Below are 25201 nucleotides of genomic sequence, written 5' to 3' on the forward strand. Positions count from 1 at the left end.
AACTGATAATAAATATTGTTGTTCCAGCCCTAATTAAATTGTTCAGTAATTTCTCAACACAAAAGAGAACACAGTTTATCCGTTTAAAATCAATAGCCCATTTCACGGTGAGCCACGTCCCAGCAAGAACACAGTGTCATTACTTATTCTGTTCTCTAAGCTTCCACTGTGCCTGTTCTCCCAAGGTTGAATCTGTTTAAGGAGAGAGAGAGAGAGAGAGAGAGAGAGAGAGAGAGAGAGAGAGAGAGAGAGAGAGAGAGAGAGAAAGTCAATAATAATTCCTCTTTTATAAATGGATGGATTTGGCTGTCAGGGGACAGCTTTTCAAACGCAGTGTCTCCGCTCTCTCAATGACTCTTAAGTAATGTCTACAGAGCCACTCACACACAAATAAGATCATTAAAAGCACTGATTACCTCTGAGCCTTCACCACTCATCTTTAAAATATTCTTTACTCTGACAAGTGGAAAGCCAATTTAAACTGAGATGTTAAAATGAGTCGAATCCGATGTGCTGTAGCGGAGGGCGTCTTCCAAAACAATTCCGAGGCGGCCCGATGACTGATTACCCAACCGCTTATTTGTTTTGAAACAATTACTGGTAATCATATTGATGTTTATGCGTGGTGCCCTTTCTGAGAAGTAAAACTCTGCTTTGTGATTACATCACTGGAATCTAATCAAGAGGAGATAAACCTTCACCTATGCTAACAACATATTAAAATGCAAATCAGCGCAGTTGCGGATTCGCGCGCACTCATGGGCCTAATTATCCAGTGATGTCACAGACGTGGTCCTTGTGTTCCGTTTCCTTGGCAATCTATCAATCTGAATCTGCTCATTAACTTTACACATATTAACGACGAGACGTACAAATCGGAAATAATCTGTCTTTGATGAGCTGCGCAGGTGCAGATGAAGCTTGGTGGACACATGACATCATTCTCAACCTATCAGACGGACATCATTGAGCCCTTTGACTTGCACTACCAGATCGCCCCAAAGGTAACGCTACTGATGTCAGATCATCTCAGGACCCTCACACCATCGTGGCTTGGACCCTTTGTCTAGTCTGAAGCAATGTGTCCGTGGTGACAGTCTTGGTTTCAATGCAATTCAGGGTTTGAAAGCAGACAGATGGTGTGAGAGAGACGGTTCTGCTTCAAACCAAAAGTAAAAAGACTGTCTTTAGCTGATCTCCTAAGGGAGACACTTGTGATAATCCATTCAGCTATGATGTTCCATGTCAATAATTCAGATCCATGCAGAGAACACCACATGGCCTAATGTGAACCATCTAAGAGTGCACGACTACAGCGTTCCAACAGTAACAAAGAAAAAAGACATTGAAGAATTTTCCAATAGGATATCCGTTTCTGTAAAAGTATGCTCATTTAAGAAACTTTTGACTGTGAATCAGTAAGAGATAAATGAGGCTATTTATACACATGGCCAAACTGTTTAAATAAGGTTACAACTACAAGTTAGGCTACAATACTTTAAACTGCTGGGCTAAAACAAACTACTGGTTTCCTTTAGCAAAATAATGAGGGTTTTTTTCTTCTTCTAACAACATGCCATTTCTTTAGTGCAAATGCTGTGTCTCTGATCTGTTCCCTGAAAACATGATAATAAATAAGACAGTAGACATAAAATTTGGTAATTTATTCACACATATGGTATTCCAAAACTGTATGACTTACTTTTGTCCGTGGATCACAAAAGTAGTTGTTTTGAACAATGTTCAAGCTGCTCTTTTCCATACAATGACAAAAATAAATTGCACCAGAAAAGCATCAGAATAATTAAAATAATTGTGTGTAATATTTTGAGTCTGCTGATAGTTTTGTGAAAGAAAAGGAAAAAAGAAAATTCTACACCACTTTTACAATTTTATGTTAAAAGTGCAGCTTTGGCTTTACAGTATATCTAAATAAATAAATAAATAAATAAATATACATACATGTACACATTCACACACAGAGTTGCAAATCTTCATCTAGAATTGTTTTGCTGAAACTGAACGAATCCTGCATGAGATGCCATTTATCACAGCTATTCAAATCTTGAGGATCATTCAACAATACCACATTAGGCAAGACTTATTCCTCTACAACACACCCAGCACAATACTTCATTACACACCCAGCATATTTTCCATGATGATAGCTGGCTGAAGCTCAAGAGCGCAGTGACTTACAGCTCCACCTGCAGGAGGACCCCCATGGTGCATTTCAGCTAAACTGCAGGCCACACAGGACTTGGGGGCAATAGAGTGCACATAATCATTCGGCTCTGTTGGTAATGAGGTGCTAGGTTGACAGTAAGCACAGAGCAACAGGTCTGAGGTCAGTTTTATAGAGTGATTCGAGATGATTAAAGTCAAAGCTGGGGTTTGTGGCCATTCCAAACCTCACAGCTGAGTGTATAGAACCAAACACTTAACCAGGAGTGAAGAGGGAAAGGCATCCGAATGCTGTCGTAAACATGGCAGACATGCATGCTTGTAAGGGGAGCGTGGAGAGGGACCAGCCCACCACCATCAGGCCAGCATTTAGTGCAACAGGAAAACAGACGGCCTGGCTGGGCTCCATGGTGGCCTGCAGCTTAGCAATTAGAGATTGTCCAGCTTTGACTGGAGAAAAAACAGACTTAAGAAAAAAAACACTCTACCTGACTCCCTGTAACACTTGGTTACAACCTACCTAATGCATCTCAGCAGAAAAAGATCTATGTTTCCACCTGAGAGGGCAAAGACCAATGGAAAGTCCCATAGTGGCCATAAAAGCCAATGTTGCGTTTCTACACTGGGTCGCAGTGTAGTCTAGAGTTTTCCTGGCAGTCAGCTTACTGCAGCCGTAATTCACAGCACATAAATCTAAGCAGTCATAACGTACAGCAGGGCTTCAACGATGATGAAGACTGAGAAGAAAAGAGAGCGAGAGAGAAAGTATGACAGGCGATATCCTCTTTCGCTCTCATTCCTCAAGATGAACTGAGCAGAGACCGGGCAGAAGTGGATGCAGAGCCGAGCGCTAAAAGGTTACCGCTCGGACATCCAGCCATTAGGGGAAATCACTTAGAGGACTGGCTGTGAAGGGATGGCTGATGGGAAATGAATCATGCAGGAGCCAGAGTTTGAGTCTGAGCCACCAGAGACCATTGATCCTGAGCCGGACTAGAATCTGGATTCGGTAGACAAACCACCTGCTTTAACCCTCCCTCCACATCTGTAAGGTCAGGATAAGGTCACCGTCCTGACCCCTGGAACATGATCCTGAGGTGTGGAACTTTATACATGCTTCCAGCCAAGGCTAGATGAGCACTGGTGTGTATCTGCCGATGGGAAGTCAGAGTAAGGATGGCTCACACAGGGATAACCTAACAGGAACATACAGTACAAGTTTGTGGCTCATTTAAGTGAACAATGTTTTCTGAACATATAGCTCTCGACAGAAGTGGCAGGAATGCAGCGCTTTTGATTAATGGTAGCAGTCTCCTCCAACTTTAAGAGCTAAGCATCCCTGCCAATCTATTTTACTTCCTTTTTTTAATGTTGACAAAGCGTTTTGGCCCAAACACTGCTGAGTAATTGTTCAAACTGCAAGCGTGCACAATTTGCAAACTGTTTGTCCCCCTCAAATATACTATTTTTCCCGATCTTTCGCGCACCTGCAATTTAGCTTTTGGTGTGCAACAGCTCTTTTTCCTACCCGCTCTCAAATAAAGAACAGCACACTCATCAAAACCAGCCCCATCTGAGACACAGAAAACAGTCAGACTCAGCTCTCTCCGGGGGGAGGCAGATTGCTCGCGGGCTGTGTGGTGTTAGGACAATCTACAGAACAAAAGGACGCCAATCAGGGCTGGTATGTTCTGCGATGGTCTTGGTATTTAAGAACTCAATGTGAGGTGTTCTTAATAATGGTTTCAGTATATACAAATGACTCAATTAATGAATTTAAAAACCAATAACTTCAGTCAGGCTTTGCCTTTCAGCCTGGGAAGCAACTCAATTGTCCATCCCAAGCTGAACAAATCTAATCTGAAATCGGATAAGATTTCCTGTTGTCAAAAGCAAAAGCCACCTTGCAGCATGGTGCTGTGTAAAACTGTTAAAATGCCTGAGCATATGCCTCCACCTGCTGGCTGCCAGTGGTACTTCACCTGGTGTCTGTTCACATTAGCGGATCCCTTTTCAAACATGCCTCTGTGTTACTAGACCAGAGGCGGCTGTTCACTACTTTAATACACTGGCACACATGCCACCTCTTAAAACAGAAATGACTTCTGTTACAATGACATAAGAACACACTGCGGGGCTAGAGATTTTTCATTTGTTCAGAGATTATTCATTTTTCTAGATATTTGGGACTTGACCAGCATTAAATAAATAATAAAATAAAAAAATAAATGTTAAATTAAAAAATGAGTGTGTGACCATGGTGTGTGTTCACTACTCACTGCTCCTAATGTGTGCGCGCTAACTTGGATAGGTTGAATCCAGAGGAAGAATTTAAAGTATGGGTTTCCATACATGGCCTTCATCTCACTTCACTTCAAAATTTTAAGAAAACCCATTCAAAATTTTATTTCCAGTATTAATGAACCGCATTAAAACTGCTGAATATTTTGTTTCCTGAAATTTATAGCTTAAAAAAGGGGGACTACACAAATTAAAATACATACATTATTTGTCACAAGATGGCAGTGTTGTGAGTTTAAACGTCTGGGTTTCTGCAGGGATCCCAATGTACCTTCTACACCCTTAAAGGGGTACTCCACCCCAAAATGAAAATTGTCAATAATCACTTACCCCCATGTCGTTCCAAACCCATAAAAGCTTTGTTTGTCTTCAGAACACAATTTAAGACATTTTGGATGAAAACCGAGAGGCTCGTGACTGTTCCACTGACTGCCAAGTAAAGGTCCAGAAAAGATTGAAAGACATCGTCAGAATAGTCCATCTGCCATCAGTGGTTAATTCGTAACGTCATGAAGTGACGAGAATAATTTTTAGTGACAGAGGAGACAAATTGTAAAAAAAAAAAAAAAAATTCAGTTTTGTCATTTTGGTTTTATTCACATACAAAAAGTATTGTTGTTGCTTCATAACATTAAGGTTGAACCACTGATGGCAGATGGACTATTCTGACGATGATCTTTTTTGGACCTTGACGGTGTAAATTACATGGCAGTCTATGGGACATCAAAACGGTTTCGAAGACAAATAAAGCTTTTACAGGTTTGGAACAACATGGGGGTAAGTGATTAATGACATAATTTTCATTTTGGGGTGGGGTATCCCTTTAACCTGTTCGCCAGCACCCCCCATTATGGGGCTCACAGCTGAAAGTGCTCTACCTAACTTATAATTGTAACAGTTTCCTACTTCAGTGTGTTACAAACATGATTTTGGTGTCTTTGGCAAGAAGACCCTTTGGGCTTTACTTTTTATCAACCAGATTTGATAATGCTCAAAAATATTAAAAATTATAGCCACTGAAGTGCATTGAATTTTTTTTTACCACACTTATATATATATTTTTATATAAAAACACATGAAATGAGTCCTGGAGCAATCTAGAATAGTAATGGGTTGAGAGCCACATGTCTCGTGAGTTTCTATTTCAAATCTGAATAAGATTTCATGAAAAATGAGACTCCTGCAAATATTTTTATGTCTACACCCCCACCCCCCAAATATAAGAAAATATATTTCCCAATAGTATTGAAGGCTTGTACAAACTATTTAGTCAGTAAACATAACCACTATATAGTTTTTTCAATTATAAAACACTAGACAGAAACTTAGACATCATAAATGATTTGAGCACTACAAAAACACAATAAGAATAATTTGAGTAAGAAAAATAAGAAGAATTTTTAACTTTCTTTGCCAATTACAGAAAATCCAGTGATTGCTATAAATGCAGCATTTACAATGAATTACGATGCAAATAAGTGCTGATGGCCACTTATACAAATGGTAATAACACAAAGTAAATAATCCACACTCTCTATTCATATAGACGCGTTCACTTTGATAGCCGTGATCATGCAGTAATAGCGAGCTGATTTGGGCTGATTTGCACTCAAACAGATGGTAATCATGCAGATACATTCACATTCAACATAAAACACACTCTCACATATATAAAAACTGTTACAAAATAAAACAAAGCAAAAGGCGATCGCTATAAGTTCACATTGTTATTGCAATGAAATAACAGATAACATGAAATATTTTTACCAGGTCAAATGTTGATTATTAGTAAGTCAACCCCCTTAACTGTTGGTCATGCACATACTCCATATTTGTTAATTTAAATGCTTTTTATCTGTGTTTTGTTCTGAACTGAATCCTTAGCCAAAGCACAATGGATTGTGGGCAATATTAGCTATTAGAGTGTGCAAAGATCCACGCTTCAAAAGTCTACCTGAAATAGTAGACCACCCGAGGCAAACTATTTTCAATATACTACGTTTTGGGACACACTTATTCTAATCTCACATACTATTTAGGATGGACAGTATGAACATTGGGACACAGGATCTTTTTTTTCCTGGTTAGCGTGGCAGTTAAATCTCTGCTGTAGATGCTGTTACTACACGATTTGGTTCTAACAAGCATTTCTTTGAAGGATGTTTAAAAATTGCTTTTTTGAAGCCACTGCAGGTAGGAAATTTTTTTTAGCTGTTTTTATGATAAATATGCTTAACAGTGACAGTAAAATATGTATACTAGGTATGGAAATGACATTTTGAGTTTTGATATTTGAGATTGCACTACTTTGGGCACTTTTGGCATTACTTTAACCACAAACCACACCCCAGCCCCCACCCCACACACACCCACTGTCCTCTTTTTGGAAAACTAAAATATGGTCACCCTATTTTCTGCAACTTAAAATCACTTATATGATGTCTAAGTTTCTATGAAAATAAAAAACTATGCAGTGGTATGTTTACTGACTAAATAGTTTGTAGAAGCCTTCAATACTATTGGGAAATATATTTTCTTATATTTTGGGGGTGAGGGGTGTAGACATAGTCTCATAAAAATATTTGCAGGAGTCTCATTTTTCATGAAATCTTATTCAGATTTGAAATAGAAACTCTCGAGACATGTGGCTTTCAACCCATTACTATTCTAGATTGCTCCAGGACTCATTTCATGGATTTTTATATCAAATAAAAAAAATATTTAAGTGCTTCTTGCCGAAGACACCAAAATTATGTTTGTAACACACTGAAGTAGGAATCTGTTACAATTATAAGTTAGGTAAAGCACTTTCAGCTGTGAGTCCCATAATGGGGGGTGCTGGCTGACAGGTTAAACACAATAGCCGCATTTCCACTGTCGGGCCAGTGCGAGCCAGGGCTTAAAGCGGGCCGCGCGGGGCTCATAGCCCCGGGCCAGTAGCACCGAGGCCAGAATAGCGCAGGGTTTCCACAGTGGAGCTTGAAGCACCGCTGCATGTCACTAAAACACGCCCTTTACATGCCTCTCAGAACAACGCCATGCAACCTCAAAATTTCACCATCAAAGAGAAGTTATCAGAAAACTAAGAAATAAGTCACTGGGACATGCGCGATCACAAAACGAACATGATAAAAGCGGCAGTTTGTTTGCATGCTTTGTTATATATTAAAATTCAAAAGCATCGATGTTTTAACCAGAATAAGTGATACATTGATCATATTGATTTAAATTATCAGGACTCAAAATTAATCGCACATAAATACGCTTATTTCTATTTTATTTATTTTTAATGCTCGTGAAAATAGACTGCTTTTTCAGTCGAGTCTGTTTCTGTTTATTAGCCACAGTAGCCGTCATATTTAGAATGAATGATAATATCTCTATTTTTATAAAAGCTCCCGAACAAAAAAACATTATTAGGCTATATTCTTTTATGATAGGCAACGTGAGAAAAACTCTCGAGACGAGGCTTGTGACTGATAATATAAGTTACTAAATAAATGAACGATTGTGATAGAGAATAAGGAGCTGACGTCTGATTTCTTCAAGCGGTCATATTTTATGTTAACATGTTTAGCGTGCATATCTTTTTCATCGCTTATAAATATTTCAGCCTTGTTATTCTATAATTCACATTGGATCAAGTTATTTCACACACTCGCTGCTGACTGAAAGAGAGTTTTGAGCTCGACTTATAAAAAAAAAAAAAAAAAAAAAGAGTTTAATGCTGGTGTTAAAGCTGTTATCTTTCTGAAATGATCCGCAGTGCAGACTCTCTATTTTCATAAAAGCTCCCGAACAAAAGTCATTATTATGCAACGTGGAGCTAAACTCACGAAACGACAGATAAAATGTTACTTAATAAATACAATTGTAATAGAGAATAAGAAGCTGATGTCTGATTTCTATATTTACCATGTTTACTATGGTAACGTTAATGTTTAGCGTGCATAGTCTTTTTCGTCGCTTATAAATATTTTTGCCTTGTTTAGTGATTAGAATCCACATCGGATCAAGTTATTTCAAACACTTGCTGCTAACTAAGAGTGAGTTTTGAGCTCAACTTATTTTAAAAAGTCTCTAATACCGGTGTCAAAGCTGTTATCTTTCTGAAATGATCCGCAGTGCTGAGCTCTCTAGACACGGAGAAACTCCGCCTTGGTTCATAACCCCTCCTCTAGCCCCAGCTGGCCGCTCTGGCCCAAGGTTTTTGTCTGGCCAAAAAACCCTGGCCGTTGGCCCAGAGGAAGCCCCAGCGAGGCACGATCAAGCCCCGGAAGTGACTGTGGAAACGCGACTGGCCCTGGCACGCACTAGCACGCCCGGTCTTAGCTCGATAGTGGAAACACGGCTAATGGGATGTAGGATGGTCCTTGCTTTTTCTATTTTGTTATGAAATTGATATACAACCCCGCCAAATCACAGAGATGCCAATTTGCACAGGACTAATATTATCACAGGACCTCAGTGTCTGGGGAAATATGGTAGGTTATTTGCGGGGGAATTTTTACTTTACAAATTACAGAAATGGCTGATTCGCATGATCACAGACAACCTCCACCATGTCTAGAGTTCACCAGGTAATACTAATCCAGTGGCAAATAGGGCTAAGATCCTAAAATTGGTTAACAGTATATTTCAGTACTATATATGGCAAGTAACCGTAACAGATCTAACCTCATATGTAATTTTATAGTAAAACATTATACAAGTCATTGTATAATTTACAGTTTAAAAAAATAAATTCCCATAATTTCCTGCATGACACTTCACAATTGAGGTTTTTTTTATGTTGAAATAACAGTTTCTTCTTAGTTTTTTTCTTATCAGTTGTCTACATAAGGGTTTTATCTTACATCTACTGTTGTTAAATTAACATTTATTGCATTATTTCAGTGTTCAGCATTTGTGTGAATGACGTGTGCACCTTCTCTATACAAGTATTTCCCTCCTCAGATTGTGGAAAAGCTGTTTGTGATGAGCTTTCATCACCTGATTTTGGTGGTTGTCGGTGTACAGCAATGGTACAAAACAGATATTAGTACTTCAACAGGTTGGTATATTAGCATTATATCAGTTAATGAAACATTTCTGGCAGAGTTTTTTTTTTAACAGTATGTAATATCCTCTTTTGCAACAGCAATAAGCCCACTTCTCAAACTTAGTCAATTTCAGAATCCACTTGGTACCTTCTGACCAAATATAACACCACCAACAATTTCCAAACCAAGATGAATGAGGAATATATTTTGGGCTAAAATTAAGTTCTCAAAACGAATTAAATAAGTCCAAAATTACATGCAATTACATGAAGTAAACAATACATCCCTCTTCTACTTCCTAAGGCTTTCAGTTGACTCCTAAGAAGGAAAAGCAGGAAATACTGAATTTTGACTAAAAGCACTCTAAACTTGCTCTAGCCACTCAGAAATGAAAGCAGAATTGAGTGCGGATCTAAACTGGATTTTGCTAAAGCTGGACTGATGCATTTCAGCCTCTTATGATGCAACTAGGACTTCAAGATGCTCAGCCCAAAGCACGTTACCCTAAATCTACTGCGAGTTTCCCATGACGCTGAAATTACTGGTGCCACACCCTCGATCTCTGAGGGTCTAATCATTATTGGAGTCACTGCTGAGACCAAACAATTTCAGACTTATCAAATAGCAGCTTCATACATGATTAGATCAAGAGAAATGGGATCAGATGAATCCAGCCGTCTGAAAATAATTCAGAGTTGTCAGTCTCCTACTAATGCACTAAACATCCTTCTAATCTTTGCATTAAAGAGGATCAATGGTTTAGATCAGATGCTAATCAATATGGAGTAACATCAATACACAAGATGACAACAAAACTGGTAATGCATAATAAAGAGCTCTCACATCGCCGAAAGGTGAAAATAAATAGAAATTTCTTTGTTGCCATACAGCCATGCGAATAAAATAATTTAAGACATGTGCTACTTATTTAGTGCTACTAAATAAAGCATTACAGTAGGGAAGTACATCATGCCACATGCAACAATGAGAGCTATTCTCATGAACACTAGACTCCGGGTCCACATCACATGATGTAAAAGAAACCGATGTTTTTTTCTATTCGCATGGAGGGGTGAATGTCTATAATTAGCCTTCAGGATCACTGAATATACAAAAATGGCTTGTGTTTAAACAAACAATATAGCTCTGGTGAAATACACTTACATTTCCTTGTGTTTCTCCTCCGCTAATATCTGGTCATTCGTCTTGAGTCCATACCTGTTAGACACACAAACCAAATCTTTGTAACACCAGATCTACTCATCAAGAACAAGTCTAAGTTAAAATAACAAATAATTTCTTCTTGATTTATTTTTATTTTATTTTAATTCCATTCATTAAAACAACATTAGTGGCATAACACATTGTGGTCAAAATATGACCTATGTCTAAACTAATATTGAAATGCACTCTCAAACAGATATTATCATGTAGCAATCTACACAGAACAGATCCATTTGCCCCAAGATAAAGATAAGCACATGCGACAGCTCATTTCATTAAGACAGCTGTAGGTGAAGGTCTTAGGCCTAAGACAAAATAAAGCTTCTTTCATTGAGCCATAATCACTTCATCAACTTAAAACGTCTTTAAAAGTGAGTACAATAATTCAACCATTTCATTTGAAACTGAACTCTGTGTCTGATTCCATGCAAAAACTATATTTACCAAACATGGGCTATTATGAGTCATTCGTAACAGAACTTGAACTTGGTTGGCTTTTAAAAATGGAAACCATCTGATGACTGTCTGTAGTCTGTGTTTGTAGCACAAATGGTCATAACAGCTCACCTAATAAGGTGAGTTTGTACATCTGAAGAGGATTATGGAACTAGACACTGACCTATTGCAATTACAGGAGGTCTTCAACCATCAATAAAACACATTTGGAGACAAAGGCAAAAAAAAAAAAACAGAATGACTTGAGTATTATTTACACTACCATTCAATGTTTTTTACTGTCAAAGACAGTAAAGACATTTATATATAGACTTCAAATATACATGCTGTTCTTTTGAACTTTAAATTCAAAGGATCCTGAAAAAAATGCATTACAGTTTTCACAAAAATAAAGAAGTTTTGAACTGATCTGAAAAAATGAACTGCAGACAAAAAATGTTTAAGCACCAATCAGCGTATTAGAATAATTTCTAAAGGATCATGTAACACTGAAGAATGGTAATGGTAATAATTTGAATGGTAATAATATTTAACAATATAGCGGTGTTTTCTGTATTTTGATCAAATAAAAGCAGTCTTGGTGAGGATTTCTTAAAAAAAAAAAAACTTTAACAGTAGTGTACATGCAGGTAAACTGTGGGGGATCTTCTTGTGATTCTCTCTCAATCAAATGAAAGGAAAGGTTAACAAATTAAACCAAGTTGTAATAAATAACAAAAAACCTTAATTTGTCAGTGAATAATGTCTTTAAGAGAACATAAGTGACCAAGTGATATGATTTAGGTGTCCTGAAGGAGCAATATATTTTTATAGATTTTTCTTCCCCTCATCAACCAATCGAACTGCTTGCTCAAGCCGCTTAAACTATTTTCCATTATCTTGATAGTCTTTTTATATTTGCATGTAGTCAATCATGTTCTGGGCCAATATCTAAACATTAAATAGGCAGCTCATTGATCTCTCTTAATGCATCTTAGTAAGCTATTCTTTGACCCTGCCCTGCAAACAACAGGTCATGCAACTAAAACTGCTCTACACTAAGAACAAATCAATTGGAAATCATTACAGTCAAAGTCTGCCACAGGTCCAGCAGGTTTAAGATTACCAAACCTGTTTGCAATGGTACAGACAATTAGGAGCCAATAAACTATATTATTATTATTAACTATATTGATTGTTTGAAAAACATTTATTTACCAAATAAAATTTGATCTGGTACATTCTACAATTTGATCAGAATGATCAGCTCACACATTTCCAAATGAAGAACTCACAAATGAAGTGATCGTCTACAAAAACCAGTTAGACCTGAGTGGCTGCTATAGTGCTAGAATGGCAATCTGTGACCTACATGCAAAACACGGAGTGTCCATGGTGCCACATGCTGCCTCCTTAAAGAACAAAGACACTTGGCCTATTAAACGTAATAGGTTTAATTCCTTTACAAAGAAGAAAAATTATATCATGAACCCAAAAGCTACTGGGCTTGCAGCATCTCTGCAAATCTAACATGGGCTGACTAAAGTTCAACCACTCAGTAACATGTTAAAAAAAAAAAAAAGAGGATTTAGCTCACATGTCACAACACGCTGATACAAAAGCAAACGTACAGCAGTGCCTAGCCATGCAATCAATTTAATTAAAATCAAATTGAATTTAAAGAAACATGTGACTTACTTGTCTAGAAAGTCTTTGTCCACCACAGCAGTGATGTCAAGCAGGGGGTTTCCCATCCCAAAAAGGGCATTTTGACTGCAAAAAACAAAACAAAATGTGTGCCAAGTTAAGACATTAGGAAAACATCGGAGTAGTTCTGACAACAGACGTAAGCAGAATTACACTAAAATAATATACACATGGCCTTTGTGGTTCACTTGCACGAGGGGTCTTCTAAAAATAGCAAGGAGATTTCTTTGACCTAGCCTACTATTTTCAACATGTTCACCAAAAATTCAAAAAGGGACTTTACATAACAGAAATTCATAAACACAAAAGATCCATTCGAGCATAAACTACAGCACATTACACAATCTGAAGAAAGTAAGCATTGCTTTTTGATGAAATCTATGATGAGCTACAAGCTGGATATTTTGTCTATCAGATGCAGAAATACTCAGTATTTGTTTAGCCAGACACAAATAGTTTTAAAGCAGAAAAGCATGTCATAAATGTTTCAATCCAGGCACTAAAACATTTACGAAACCATCAGACAGCCACCACATCTAACAAACCAAGCATTCAAGCACGTGGCTGAGTGACTGACCGTTCATTCACCCCGGACGAAACGTGTGGTGGAGACCCTAAGATTAAAACTTTGCCTCTAATAGATTGTTGACAGATGTGATAACATTGCTTTGAGTAATGATAAAAGCCTGCATGCCTTTCCATAACATATTATTCTTTATTATTAATGTAAATAAATAAGGGAGCACTTCCAAATACTATGATTTCTACTGACACAAATGAGCAGGCAACAAAATTCGTCTGAATGATCATTTGTACTCCTACATTCAAAGAAAGACAGTTGTTGGGGAACGTGTGAATAAGTGCAGATGTGTCAGTGTGGGAGTTTGTGAAGCTTGTGGTGCTCTAAAACAGATGTTTAGGGGGTGCTGTTCAGTGCATAAAGAAATGTGAATATCATTTCTGTAGTGACTAAAATAATCTCTCTGTACAACTAAAAGTAAAAAAAAACTGCCATCCCTGAAACACTGTTAATAAGCAAACTATCCAGAAAACTATAGCATCATATCTTGTGAGATTCCATTGCCAAAACATCAAATTCTCTTAAAACTACATGCTATTCTGGTTGGAAAATGGGCTGACAAAATTATAAAACTTATAAAATTCGATAAATCGCTGAATAGGTGTCTGACTATCCGGTGTAGCCCTACCTTGCTGTAGGCATGAAGTTGGCTTGAGGTGATCCTCACTGGAATTTAGTGACAGCCAGACAGCGAGAAGCAACCGGCTGCAGCCTGCAGAGCAAGGCGGGGAAGAATCTGGGACGGGGCTGAACGTGTCACCCCGCCCCATACCTACTCTGATTGGTTTGATTGTCTTTCATAGGCATACATGACAGGAAATGTTTGCATGATTGGCGTAGGACGAAGTATGTGGTTTAAAAAGCTAAAAATACTGTAGTTTTAAAACGCCTTCATTATAATGCACAGAAAAAAAAAAAAAACATTAGCCATGCCCCTGAAATTATTGCTTTGCTAAATTAAGCTTATCTTTAGGCTTACATTTAATAAATGAATTGGGTTGATTATCCAAAGTGGGAGGATCAGGTCTTCAGAAGAATTAATTATGAATTAAATAATTTCTGAAAATGTGATTATTTCATAACATGAGAGTATGAGAAAGGAAATGAAGAGGACGTATCAGGATTGTTTTTAGGGATTCACGATATATCGGCCACCATGTTGGTGTTGGCCGATTAATGTACATTTTTCTGTTATCATTATCGAACCGATGAGAGAATTTGGGCGATATCTTAGAGCCGATAAATAATGAATTATGTCCTGCAGGGACAATTCAGATTACACAATTATGGTTTTTAATTGCTTGAAATATTAGTGGAATTACTTCAAATGAAAATACAGTGAACTGCAACATGTGCAGGGCAAGTCTGTCATATTACAATGAGATCTTTAGCTACTGTAAAATAATGTAAAGGAATCTTTGTTCGCCGTGTTTTAGCACATTGTTAAGGGAATAGCGCTTCCACAACGGATTCACACAATTAGCACAGTTAAGTTTGCTTGTGCATTTTCAGTTTTTTGTGCAATTGTATGTTGTAATATTGTGTTTATTTTATGCATTTAAACCTGATTTTTCTCAAATAGAATGCGTTTGGTTAAGCTATAGGCCAATAGAGCGTGCTTCAGTTTGATAGTTATCATCTTTAGCTCAGCGCACGCAGCTCAAACAGCAGATTACAACATTAATAACTATGATTGAGATTGTCATATAACATTATAATGAGAACACTATTATAATAAAATTTTATGAATTCTTTCGGTTTGGTTTCCGTGTTTCAGCGCGTTGTTGAGGGAAGAGCCAAGAGCGCATCCACAACAGAAGTTAAACATTCAGATTAGCACGAAATATATAAATTGTAAGATTATATTTGTTATATCTGAATATATGACGCGTTTCCTTGTGTTAAATAAGTTGGCAGCACTTCAGTTTATCGGTGTTCATTCAGCTATTTAGCTTCGGCACACGCAGCTTGTGTACAACAGCAATGCACACCACTAATAACTATAATTGGGAATGTCATGAACAGAATAAAGAGAATAATTCCGTAATATATATATTTTTTGGGGGGGGGGGGGCTGGGGGGTTGGCATGTTTCAGCGCGTTGTTACAGAAAGAGCCAAGAGCGTGTCCACGACACATCTGTCTATTCGGGTTGTAGCAAGGGTGCATTGCAATATTGGAAAGAGACTACTTCTGTTTTAAACAGTGAAGGCAAGGGAGTGGATATCATATAAGCAACGTGCAAGCTTTGTGCAAGTCACACTTATGGCAGTGAACGTTTTTCACCATAATAGTGAAAATAACAAATAACAACACATTTACAGTGTGTATTCTCTCAGAGATGACGGGAGATCAATCTCCTAATATGTGGTATATCTAACTGTTTTAATTAATTTCTTTAATGTTTCTCTTGTGGCCCGAACATAGTGAAAACAACGAAGAAATGCAACTTGTGTTGAACGGAGCATTTTTGAAAGTCGGTGCATAAAATAAAGCTGCTCTTTTGTTTCACCGATAAAGTCTTACTGAAGTGTAACAATTTTTAGACTATAGGCCTATAATTTATTGCAGGCTATAATAAACCTGTTTTAAAAGACATTTTAAAAACATTTTTAGAAAGGATTAGCCTAATAGCCAGAAAATAACAGGCCTACATTAATTGGAAATGCCAAATATTCTTAATGTCTTTCAACACAATCCGTCGTCACTCAGGCTCTCAAAAAATTGGGGGTGAGAATATGGATTTAGATTTATCGGCCAACATATCGGTTATCGGCTATAATGAAGGCTTTTTAAAACTCCACAACGTTTTTAGTTTTTTTTAAACATACTCCAATCTACAACTACTCACACATTTCCTTTCATGTACGTCTATGAAAGAAGATCGAACCAATCAGAGTAGGTATGGGGAGGGGCGACACGTGCAGCCCCGCCCCAGATGCAGCCGGGTGTACTGGGTGCTGATTGGCTGATTAGCAGGCAGGGCTTAGTTGTTCCCCCTTTATGATTTTTCGTGGCTGAAAATTTGGCGCCAAATGTAAAAAATAATCCTAAATGTACTAATAAACGTAAGTACAACATTTGACACCTAATGTGCAAATACAAACAATAATGGCCAATTTGCAGCTGTGACCAAACCTTATTCATACATGACAGTGTGCAAACATTGACATTTATTCTTAACAGCCATTAGACGAATACCTTACTATGGTAACTTCTATTAGACTCATGGCTGATTTTGTGTCAGCATAGAGCTGTAAGACTTTCTGTTTAGCATAGCACGACTGCATAACAAAAGACACGTGGAGCCGGAGGGACGCACTCCAGTCCAGAGGTAGATATAAAACACTCAAGGACAACGGATGTCCAAAAGCATTAAACACAACAACACGAACTCACCAGTCGCTTATGTATAATTAAAGTGATCGTTGGAAAGTTGGATGTTGGATGTACACTCATAAAGAAATGCCCCATGATCACGAGTTTTCGAGTAAGGCTTTGCAGCATTATCAAACTGAGTCATCGGCATTGCTCTATGAAGGGAAAATGACAGATATTTTGCTCTCCAATGAAACAGCAATGTGCTTTTGAGAGAAAGCACTGAACTGACAGCACGTGTACTTTAAATGACACGCAGACTAGCCTTCTGACCTAAATGTGCTCGCAAACAAACCACTCCGTGTTTAATAAAACACCAAACACACGTTTGACTCTGTCCGTCTACGCTATTCAGCCGATGCTTGTGTTTACTGTACCTGAGCTTTTTTTCATCGAGTTTAATCCTCTTGGCTTTAGGTTCATCGGACGCCATGCTGTAGTGTGATAGAGGTCTCTCAATTACGTTCCAAACACCTTGCTGCGCGAGTGAAGCATCTGGAGACGCAGCAGCCGGCGTTTAGTTATTTTGATTCGAATCTTTTCACTGAATCGATTCACAAAACCGTTCAGAACTACTGCTTCACGAACCGGTCCGAGCTGGGTTCTCACGGACCCACTGAACTGAGAATCGTGTCTCTCGATCACATCCGTTTCGTAATGTGCCAAGGACCGATGAATGAGCTGCTAATAAAATAATTCGACTCTATGTTCAGTGAGTCAGTAGATATCGCGATTGAACCGAATATTTGACTAACAGGGTGGAAGTTACTTTAATAGCCAAATAGCAGAAATGTAACAAATAAATCCAACTGCAAATGTTTGAATTTGTAAATAAACTCCCATTTAAATAAACTTTAATAGAAAAACGTAATAAACCGAGAGTTTCTGCACACCAGGAACCACGTGATAATATAAAGAACCAGTGAATATGTCCAGTTGATTGCTCTTTGAAAACAGTTGTTCAAAAGAACCGAATCGATGAAATGATTCCAACCGTGGAGAGAAAAACTTACCACAGACACATAGCTGTCCCTGTGCATTGCCGGAACAAAAATATAGATTCCCATGTTAATATATAAACTTTAATTAAACACGTTAATTGCAGAGGTATCGTTTACCATTTTCGACTTAAGCTCTTTTCATGAGAAGCGAATGTTTGTGTTTTAAAACGACTTTAATATTAATTCGCTACAGGCACAGATTCGAACGCATGAACCTCGAACGACGAGTGAGTGACACATCTGCCAAGCGGAGGATACTGTCTGACAACGTTAATTTAGACAGCTGTCTATAGGTAAGTATTATTTAAAAAAATAAATACGTTTAGATATGTGTAAGTTAGTTATGGACAACCGACTGCCTGTGTTTGTTCACCTGAACATTATAGCCTTAAATAATAGGTAGATATAGGATATCCTGTAACTCTTGTTTCAGGAAACAAAACTTTATGCTTTTGTTTTTAGTTTTTCTGAGTAACTTGTTCATGTTAACTATCACACAGTTCTGCATTGTCTTTAATATCAAAGTAATATCTATGTTACAAGTTTGTTTCCGACCAGCACAAATAACGTTAGATACGTTTAGTTTGAAATGTAAATTGTTTGATAAAGTTGTTTGCACAGAGCTCAGTAACGTTAACTTAAACGTAGCTTCATAAAATGCACAGTGAACCGCATTTATACCTAACATCTGGTCAGTATTATTTCTTTTTAAATAATTTTTTATTATTATTATTATTTAATGATTTTAGAGGAATAAACGTTGATATAATATGGATAAAATTGTTATCTGCTTTAAAGACACTAACATAATTACTGTAAGCGATTATATTGTTTTATTTTATATAGAGAGTATTTGTTTTGGATATACAGCAGATTAGGAAGATATAAAGCAATAAATGGGTAGGAAATATATTTGTGGGTTTTGTGCTAGTTTACCTAGCTTAAAGGGTTAGTTCACCTAAAAATGAAAATAATGTCATTAATAACTCACCCTCATGTTGTTGCAAACCCTGTAAGACCTCCGTTCATCTTCGGAACACGGTTTAAGATATTTTAGATTTAGTCCGAGAGCTCTCAGTCCCTCCATTGAAGCTGTGTGTATGGTATACTGTCCATGTCCAGAAAGGTAAGAAAAACATCATCAAAGTAGTCCATGTGACATCAGAGGGTCAGTTAGAATTTTTTGAAGCATCGAAAATACAGTTTGGTCCAAAAATAACAAAAATTACGACTTTATTCAGCATTGTCTTCTCTTCCGGGTCTGTTATGTTTACGACAAAATATATTTTTTAAGATATACATATTTAGTTTGTAATTACCAGTGCTATAAAAACTCTTTGTCTTCTAGGCATATATCTCTCCAAACACTGGAGTAACATAGTAGCTCATACCTGCTGTTAGCACTGTGACTCCCATTCTCACGGTCCCATTTATTATCCTGTCGCTCTCCCAGCCCTCATCATGATCCACAGCTTGTTTCTGATAAACACTGCTGGCGATTTATTCCTGGAGAAACACTGGAAGAGTGTCATAAGCCGCTCCGTCTGTGATTATTTTTTCGAAGCACGAGAGAAGGCAGTGGAACCTGACAATGTGCCTCCTGTCATCCCCACCCCTCATCACTATCTCATAACCATCTACCGTGAGAAGATCTTCTTCGTTTCTGTCATCCAAACAGAAGTGCCTCCACTCTTTGTAATAGAATTTCTGCATCGGGTCGCAGAGACATTTCAGGTATTCATTACCCACTTGACGGTGTGGCGTAGAAAATATATGGGTTTAGAAAGATTTTAAGCAATTAATATTTTTATTGTTATTTGGTGTGCGTTTTATTATAGGTCTATTATGTGTGATGAATAATCATAATGTGTTGTATAATCATTTATGCAGGACTATTTTGGAGAATGTTCTGAAACCACTATCAAGGACAATGTGGTCATAGTCTATGAACTCTTGGAGGAAATGTTGGACAACGGCTTCCCCCTCGCTACAGAATCCAACATCTTGAAAGAACTCATCAGACCTCCCACAATCCTACGGTCGATGGTCAACACCATCACAGGTAAGACACCACACACACTCACTCAGGGTTTTGTTTATGGCCATGTGATGTTGAGAATCTAAGTGATTAATAATCTTCAGGCAGTAGTAATGTTGGCGAAACCCTCCCTACTGGTCAGCTCTCCAGCATTCCATGGAGAAGAGCAGGTGTGAAATATACCAATAATGAGGCTTACTTTGATGTGGTGGAAGAAATCGATGCCATCCTGGATAAGTCTGGTAAGGATATTTTGATGTCACAGGAATATCGTTCACGTCAGTGTTTTGAGGTATCTACTTCCTTTCAAGGTTAATGTTGGTGTACTCTTCTGTTTCAGGAACTACAGTTTTTGCAGAAATCCAGGGAGTTATTGATGCTTGTGTCAAGCTTTCTGGAATGCCAGACCTTACTCTCTCATTTATGGTGTGTTGTGTTAAAAAGTGTAAAGTTGTGATGAAACCAAATCAGCGACATGTCTTTTCCTTTCATATTGGGATGTATTGGTGGAGAACTGGATCTGTCCATTGCTTTATTCGCTATAATTTTGGATGTGGCCATTGCACTCAAAAATGAAAGCAGATGGATGCAGGCTTGTATAGGGCTAGGTTAAACGTTTTCACCAAAAGGTCCAGTTATAGACATTTTCATTAAACATTATGAGGTCAATATAAATACATGAAACATAGACACAGTCAGATAAATTGTTCACAATTACTATAACATGCATTTAAAAAATGGATAGTAAAAAAACGAACAATAGATGAAGCATTAAAATTAAATCTGTTTAGATCTAAAACAATTTTAATCAACATTTCTTTCCTTGTAAAATTATCATGCATGCAGTTTTTATTATCTCTCTTAAATCAAGGGACTATATAGCTTATTGACTTTTCAGAGTATTATTAGAAATAATTATTTTGAACAAAACTGTATGTTCCCTATCCACAGAACCCCAGACTCCTGGACGACGTGAGCTTCCATCCATGTGTCCGTTATAAGAGATGGGAAAGTGAGAGAGTTATCTCCTTCATTCCCCCCGATGGAAACTTTCAGCTCATGTCGTATCACATCAGTGCGCAAAAGTAAGCGCTGATTTGAAGTAAACGGTTAAGCAATAAACTTAAAACATGTATTAAAGATATTTAGATATTGCCCATTAAAAGTTTTTACCTGTTTTTGCAGCCTTGTAGCAATCCCAATATATGTGAAGCAGAACATCAGTTTCTTTGAGACTGGTTCTTCAGGACGACTGGACATCACTGTGGGTCCTAAGCAGACCATGGGAAAGACTGTAGAGTGCTTGGTAGTGACCATACACATGCCAAAAGTGGTTCTCAGTGCCAACCTCAATGCGACTCAGGGAACCTACAACTATGACCCTGTCACAAAGGTCAGATGCAACTCTCTGTTTTCCATTTTTATTGATTTATTGTAGTTGTATTATTCTAGTAACATCACAGCTTTTGATAATTTGAAACACAATTTTTCCCCTTTAATGTTGGCTAATAGTTTCTGAATGTCTTGTAGATTTTGTTGTGGGATATAGGGAAACTTAACCCCCAGAAGCTTCCCAATCTGAAAGGAAGTCTAAGTCTGCAGTCTGGAGCTCCTAAACCAGAAGAGAACCCAAGTCTGAACATTGACCTGAAAATCCAGCAGTTAGCCATCTCAGGTAGGCTAGGGTCCTTGATCAGCTTTAGTCATTATTCACTGCCAGCAGCAGATTGTGATAAAGCATCTGTTATTAACATGCTTTTAAAAAGCACAATAAGCTGCTATAACCCTACTTAATATTAAAACTTAATTTAATATTTTCATCTCCTTCCACATGTTTGAATGTGATCGCTGAAATACACAACTATCAAATGCTTAGGGTCAATATTTTTTTTTTTTTTTTTAATAGAATTTTTACTTATATTCAGTAAGGATGCATCAGATTGACAAAACAATTACAGTAAATGATATTTAGAATGAAAATATAATTTTTTTTATGCTTTTTGAATTTTCTGTTAAAACGTTAAAGCTACGCAGGTTGTAAAATCGAATTATTATGTGATCCAATGAGCATTGAGAATGCAATGAGAATGACATTGAAAGAAATCTGATCTTTTGTCGAGAGGGCGTTCACATGGTCGATGTCAAAAACTTTCTTATTTGAATAATACTTAGTAATAGTGTACAAAAATCCCATTTCCAGACTTGGGGACCCCCATGTATGTTATGTAAAGCACCTTAAAACACTGGTACATAAAATAGTTATGCTTACTTCACTCTCTCATCTGCTTCACAGGATTGAAAGTCAATCGTCTAGACATGTATGGAGAGAAATATAAACCATTCAAGGGTGTGAAATATGTGACCAAAGCTGGGAAGTTCCAGGTCAGGACATGAGGCCAGCTGCAGAGTTTAACAAAGATATGCCAAAAGTGTATTAGAGGAGCCATTTTCTAAGTGACAAATCATACAGGATGGCAACCTTGTGCACAGTCTCCCTTAAGTTTTTAAACCATTGCAGTTACATTTGTTATTGTAGTTTTTATATTTCTTGTTGTGTGGGAAGCAACTGGGAATTGGCAAGAAGTGAAAGTCTTTCCACTGGCGAGTATTTGGAGAGCACATTCTTTGGGAATCTTTAACTTCATATCAACAACATTCCATTAATCTATTAACACTGTATTATATTAGATTGAAGGTACTGTAAATCTGTGCCAGAAACGCATTACATTAATCACAATACTGCTCTACAGTCTTTGATACTGGCACAAAAGAGTACCCGAGTTTCTGCACATATTCTCTGGCCTTGTTCTTTCATTTACATATATATAGAGGAGGCCTCATACACTCAAATGGACTTTCTTTAAAAGAACAGTCATGCTTATAGCAGGATACATTTACAGTGATGCAATCTACTATACAAGCACATCAATGCTCAGAGGTGAACGGAAGCTGTATCAGCTTGAAAGACAATTTACACTTAAATTAGTTTGCCACATGCAAGCACTATGGAGCCATTATGAGCACAAGTGATACAATCTGTTCAGTTGCGCTCACTTGCAGTGATACGCTAGATATGTAGAAGGACACACTATTGCATTATTTTGTAAAATGTCAAGGGAACTGCATTTTAAGATATGTATTTAAACCAAAAGCCTTCCGATTTATAAAGTTTGTGAACAAAATGAGGTCTTTGTGTGTTTCCACTTCTGACTTATAACGGTTTATTATAGCTTCACTTGAATGTGTTGGAAAATATTAGCAATGAATGTCTTTTAATCTCGGTCTAATTATTGAACTGCAGTACCTTTTACAAATTAGAAAGTAACTTGTCCCTTTATTCACATATTTGGGGAATTAATTTTCCAAACAAAACACGTTAACAGAATTTTTTTTTATTCATTTGAGGCACATAAGATTTTTTTTTTCTGTGACACTGAAAAAAAAGTCAACATTAGTGTCATATATACATTCACAAAGAAGTAATTTTCACCCGGTCCAAATGTCATCAGAACCCACAACATGCTTTTACTCGTACAGATACAGCCCTGTAAATTTTCATAACTAGGCACTATATTGGGGACTGAAAAGGTACTCTTTAAAATGTAAATGTTGTAGTTAAGTGAATGCAAGGCAGTGAAGCATCACGATAGCGTTCGTGTAGCTATACAGATTCAGAGTGCATCTTCAGCTACGGTAATAATAGTGTTGAGCTCATGCTACTGACTTTTTCATACTATGCACAATTTCCACACATTTGATTCTATACTGTAAATTTACTGTCCATAAAACGGCAGTTCACGCAAAAATCCAAAACCTGCAATTTAATCATTAACCTGACTGAAGAATACAAAAGAAGATATTTTTTAAAAATGCCTTAGTTTTTGTCCATACATTGAAAGTCAGTAGAGTCTAAAACAACATATTCTGGACCGCTTTGACTTTCATTACATAGACAAAAACCTTTTCAGTTAATAATAAAATGAGGGTGTTAACAGACTTTAAGCATCAAACACATAGGTATCACATTTTAACAAGCCACCTGGGTCTTGTTACCCATTCAGTTGAAATGGGTAAAAACAGTAAAAGCTCCATCATCGATATACTACAATTGCAAAGAGAATCACACTGAGAAACGTCAAAATCACAGCTGTAAACTGAGCTGAGAGAGAGAACAGTTCAACTGTTGTGAGGATTGTGCTTTTATGTAAAGAAATGTAAATAATCATTCACTCTCTCTCGCTCAACAGAAAGAATTCATAATTTCAGTGTTAACTATCCAAGCTTTCACATGACTGTGTAGATTTACACCACAGATGTGTTTATTCGATAGCCAATGGACATTGGGTGTAAAAAACTAAATCTTTGGCATCAACCATGCCATGCAAAATACATCTCTGTAATGGCACGACCCATCAAAAAATGCATTATCCTTTTTAATAAATAGCTAAGTCCATTATAAATATGAGCAAAGAACAGTTAATTATAGTTTGAGTTATATCTTAAAAACAACCAGCCAAAGGGTTTGTGAATAACAAAGTAAAACAAAACATTGTATATTTGCAACAAGAAAGTGATCTGTGATAGTTTTCTAATGAAATATAAGAAATATAAATATATACACATTCAATAAGAAAATTTCCTTGTCAAAAAACTAATTTATAAAGTAAATTTCATCATGAAACTCCAACATTGTTCGAGAGAGGCATCATGCCATTTTTCTCCGATACAAAATAGAAGACTTTTTCATGCAACAAAAATAAAATTATATATATATATATATATATATATTATATATATACGTGGAATTTGGAAACCCAATATACCAAAAATATATATTTAAAATGTGCTTCCTGTTTACTCCTACACTATACCTCAGTAGTGTGAGATAAAGGTAACTACAGCAAACTTTCAGGACAAAAATAGCCTCTGTTAGGAGGAGCAGTTTAGGTACCCATACTAGCAAGTAAATAAAAATAAGTAATACCAGTCTCCCTGAAACTAGAGCCAAACACTGATGTCCAAAAATAGAAGAATCAGATCGGGTGCTTTTTTTTTCTGCCAACCGTTGTCAGATCTCAGATGCTTGAAAAGGCAAGAGTGTGAATTGCTAATTGCTAATTGAAAACAACTAGTCCTCGGTTTACTGGTACCAAGGGGTCTTTCGGACCCAGCGAAGAGTGAACCCTGCATCTGTGCGGATCTTGATGGAGGCAGCTTCTGCTTCTCTTACCGTCTCCTTCACGGACTGCATGAGGTTCTGTGCGTTATGCACAAGCATCTCAGTTGCCTTAAAACCAAACAATCATTTTAAT

General features: G+C 37.2%; 3 protein-coding genes across 8 annotated transcripts in view; 1 reads left to right on the forward strand and 2 right to left on the reverse strand.

Annotated features, from left to right (window-relative positions):
- Positions 1–17402, reverse strand: part of LOC113112549 (adenosine kinase-like) — a 66921-nt gene extending 49519 nt beyond the window's left edge. The window contains exons 1-3 of one of the 2 annotated variants that reach the window (XM_026278221.1): positions 17228–17402; positions 12885–12959; positions 10692–10745 (exon numbers count right to left, since the gene is read on the reverse strand). In XM_026278221.1, the coding sequence (XP_026134006.1) occupies positions 10692–10745; positions 12885–12959; positions 17228–17283 (185 nt within the window). In that variant the 5' untranslated portion in view covers positions 17284–17402. Of the gene's footprint in view, positions 1–10691; positions 10746–12884; positions 12960–14101; positions 14218–17227 lie in introns of those variants that run through there. The other variant, XM_026278222.1, reaches the window with a different exon arrangement.
- A 632-nt stretch (positions 17403–18034) lies between these two features.
- LOC113112551 (AP-3 complex subunit mu-1) lies at positions 18035–23072 on the forward strand. Of its 2 annotated transcripts, none has more exons than XM_026278224.1 (9): positions 18035–18144; positions 19305–19585; positions 19742–19913; positions 19994–20131; positions 20230–20315; positions 20841–20974; positions 21075–21282; positions 21420–21564; positions 22183–23072. In XM_026278224.1, exons 2-9 carry the CDS (start codon positions 19313–19315, stop codon positions 22281–22283), a joined length of 1257 nt encoding a protein of 418 aa, XP_026134009.1. In that variant the 5' UTR covers positions 18035–18144; positions 19305–19312; the 3' UTR covers positions 22284–23072. The 2 variants fall into 2 exon arrangements, with proteins under 2 accessions (XP_026134009.1, XP_026134010.1); XM_026278225.1 differs by having other exon boundaries at positions 18056–18144; positions 19200–19585.
- Positions 23073–25014: 1942 nt separating this feature from the next.
- The window catches only part of LOC113112552 (vinculin-like), a 34934-nt gene continuing 34747 nt past the window's right edge, over positions 25015–25201 (reverse strand). For all 4 annotated transcript variants that reach the window (XM_026278229.1, XM_026278227.1, XM_026278228.1 and 1 more), the window contains one exon: positions 25015–25176. In XM_026278229.1, the coding sequence (XP_026134014.1) occupies positions 25030–25176 (147 nt within the window). In that variant the 3' untranslated portion in view covers positions 25015–25029. The remainder of the gene's footprint in view (positions 25177–25201) is intronic.

Source organism: Carassius auratus, chromosome 13, assembly GCF_003368295.1.
Source record: "Carassius auratus strain Wakin chromosome 13, ASM336829v1, whole genome shotgun sequence".
NCBI lineage: Eukaryota > Metazoa > Chordata > Actinopteri > Cypriniformes > Cyprinidae > Carassius > Carassius auratus.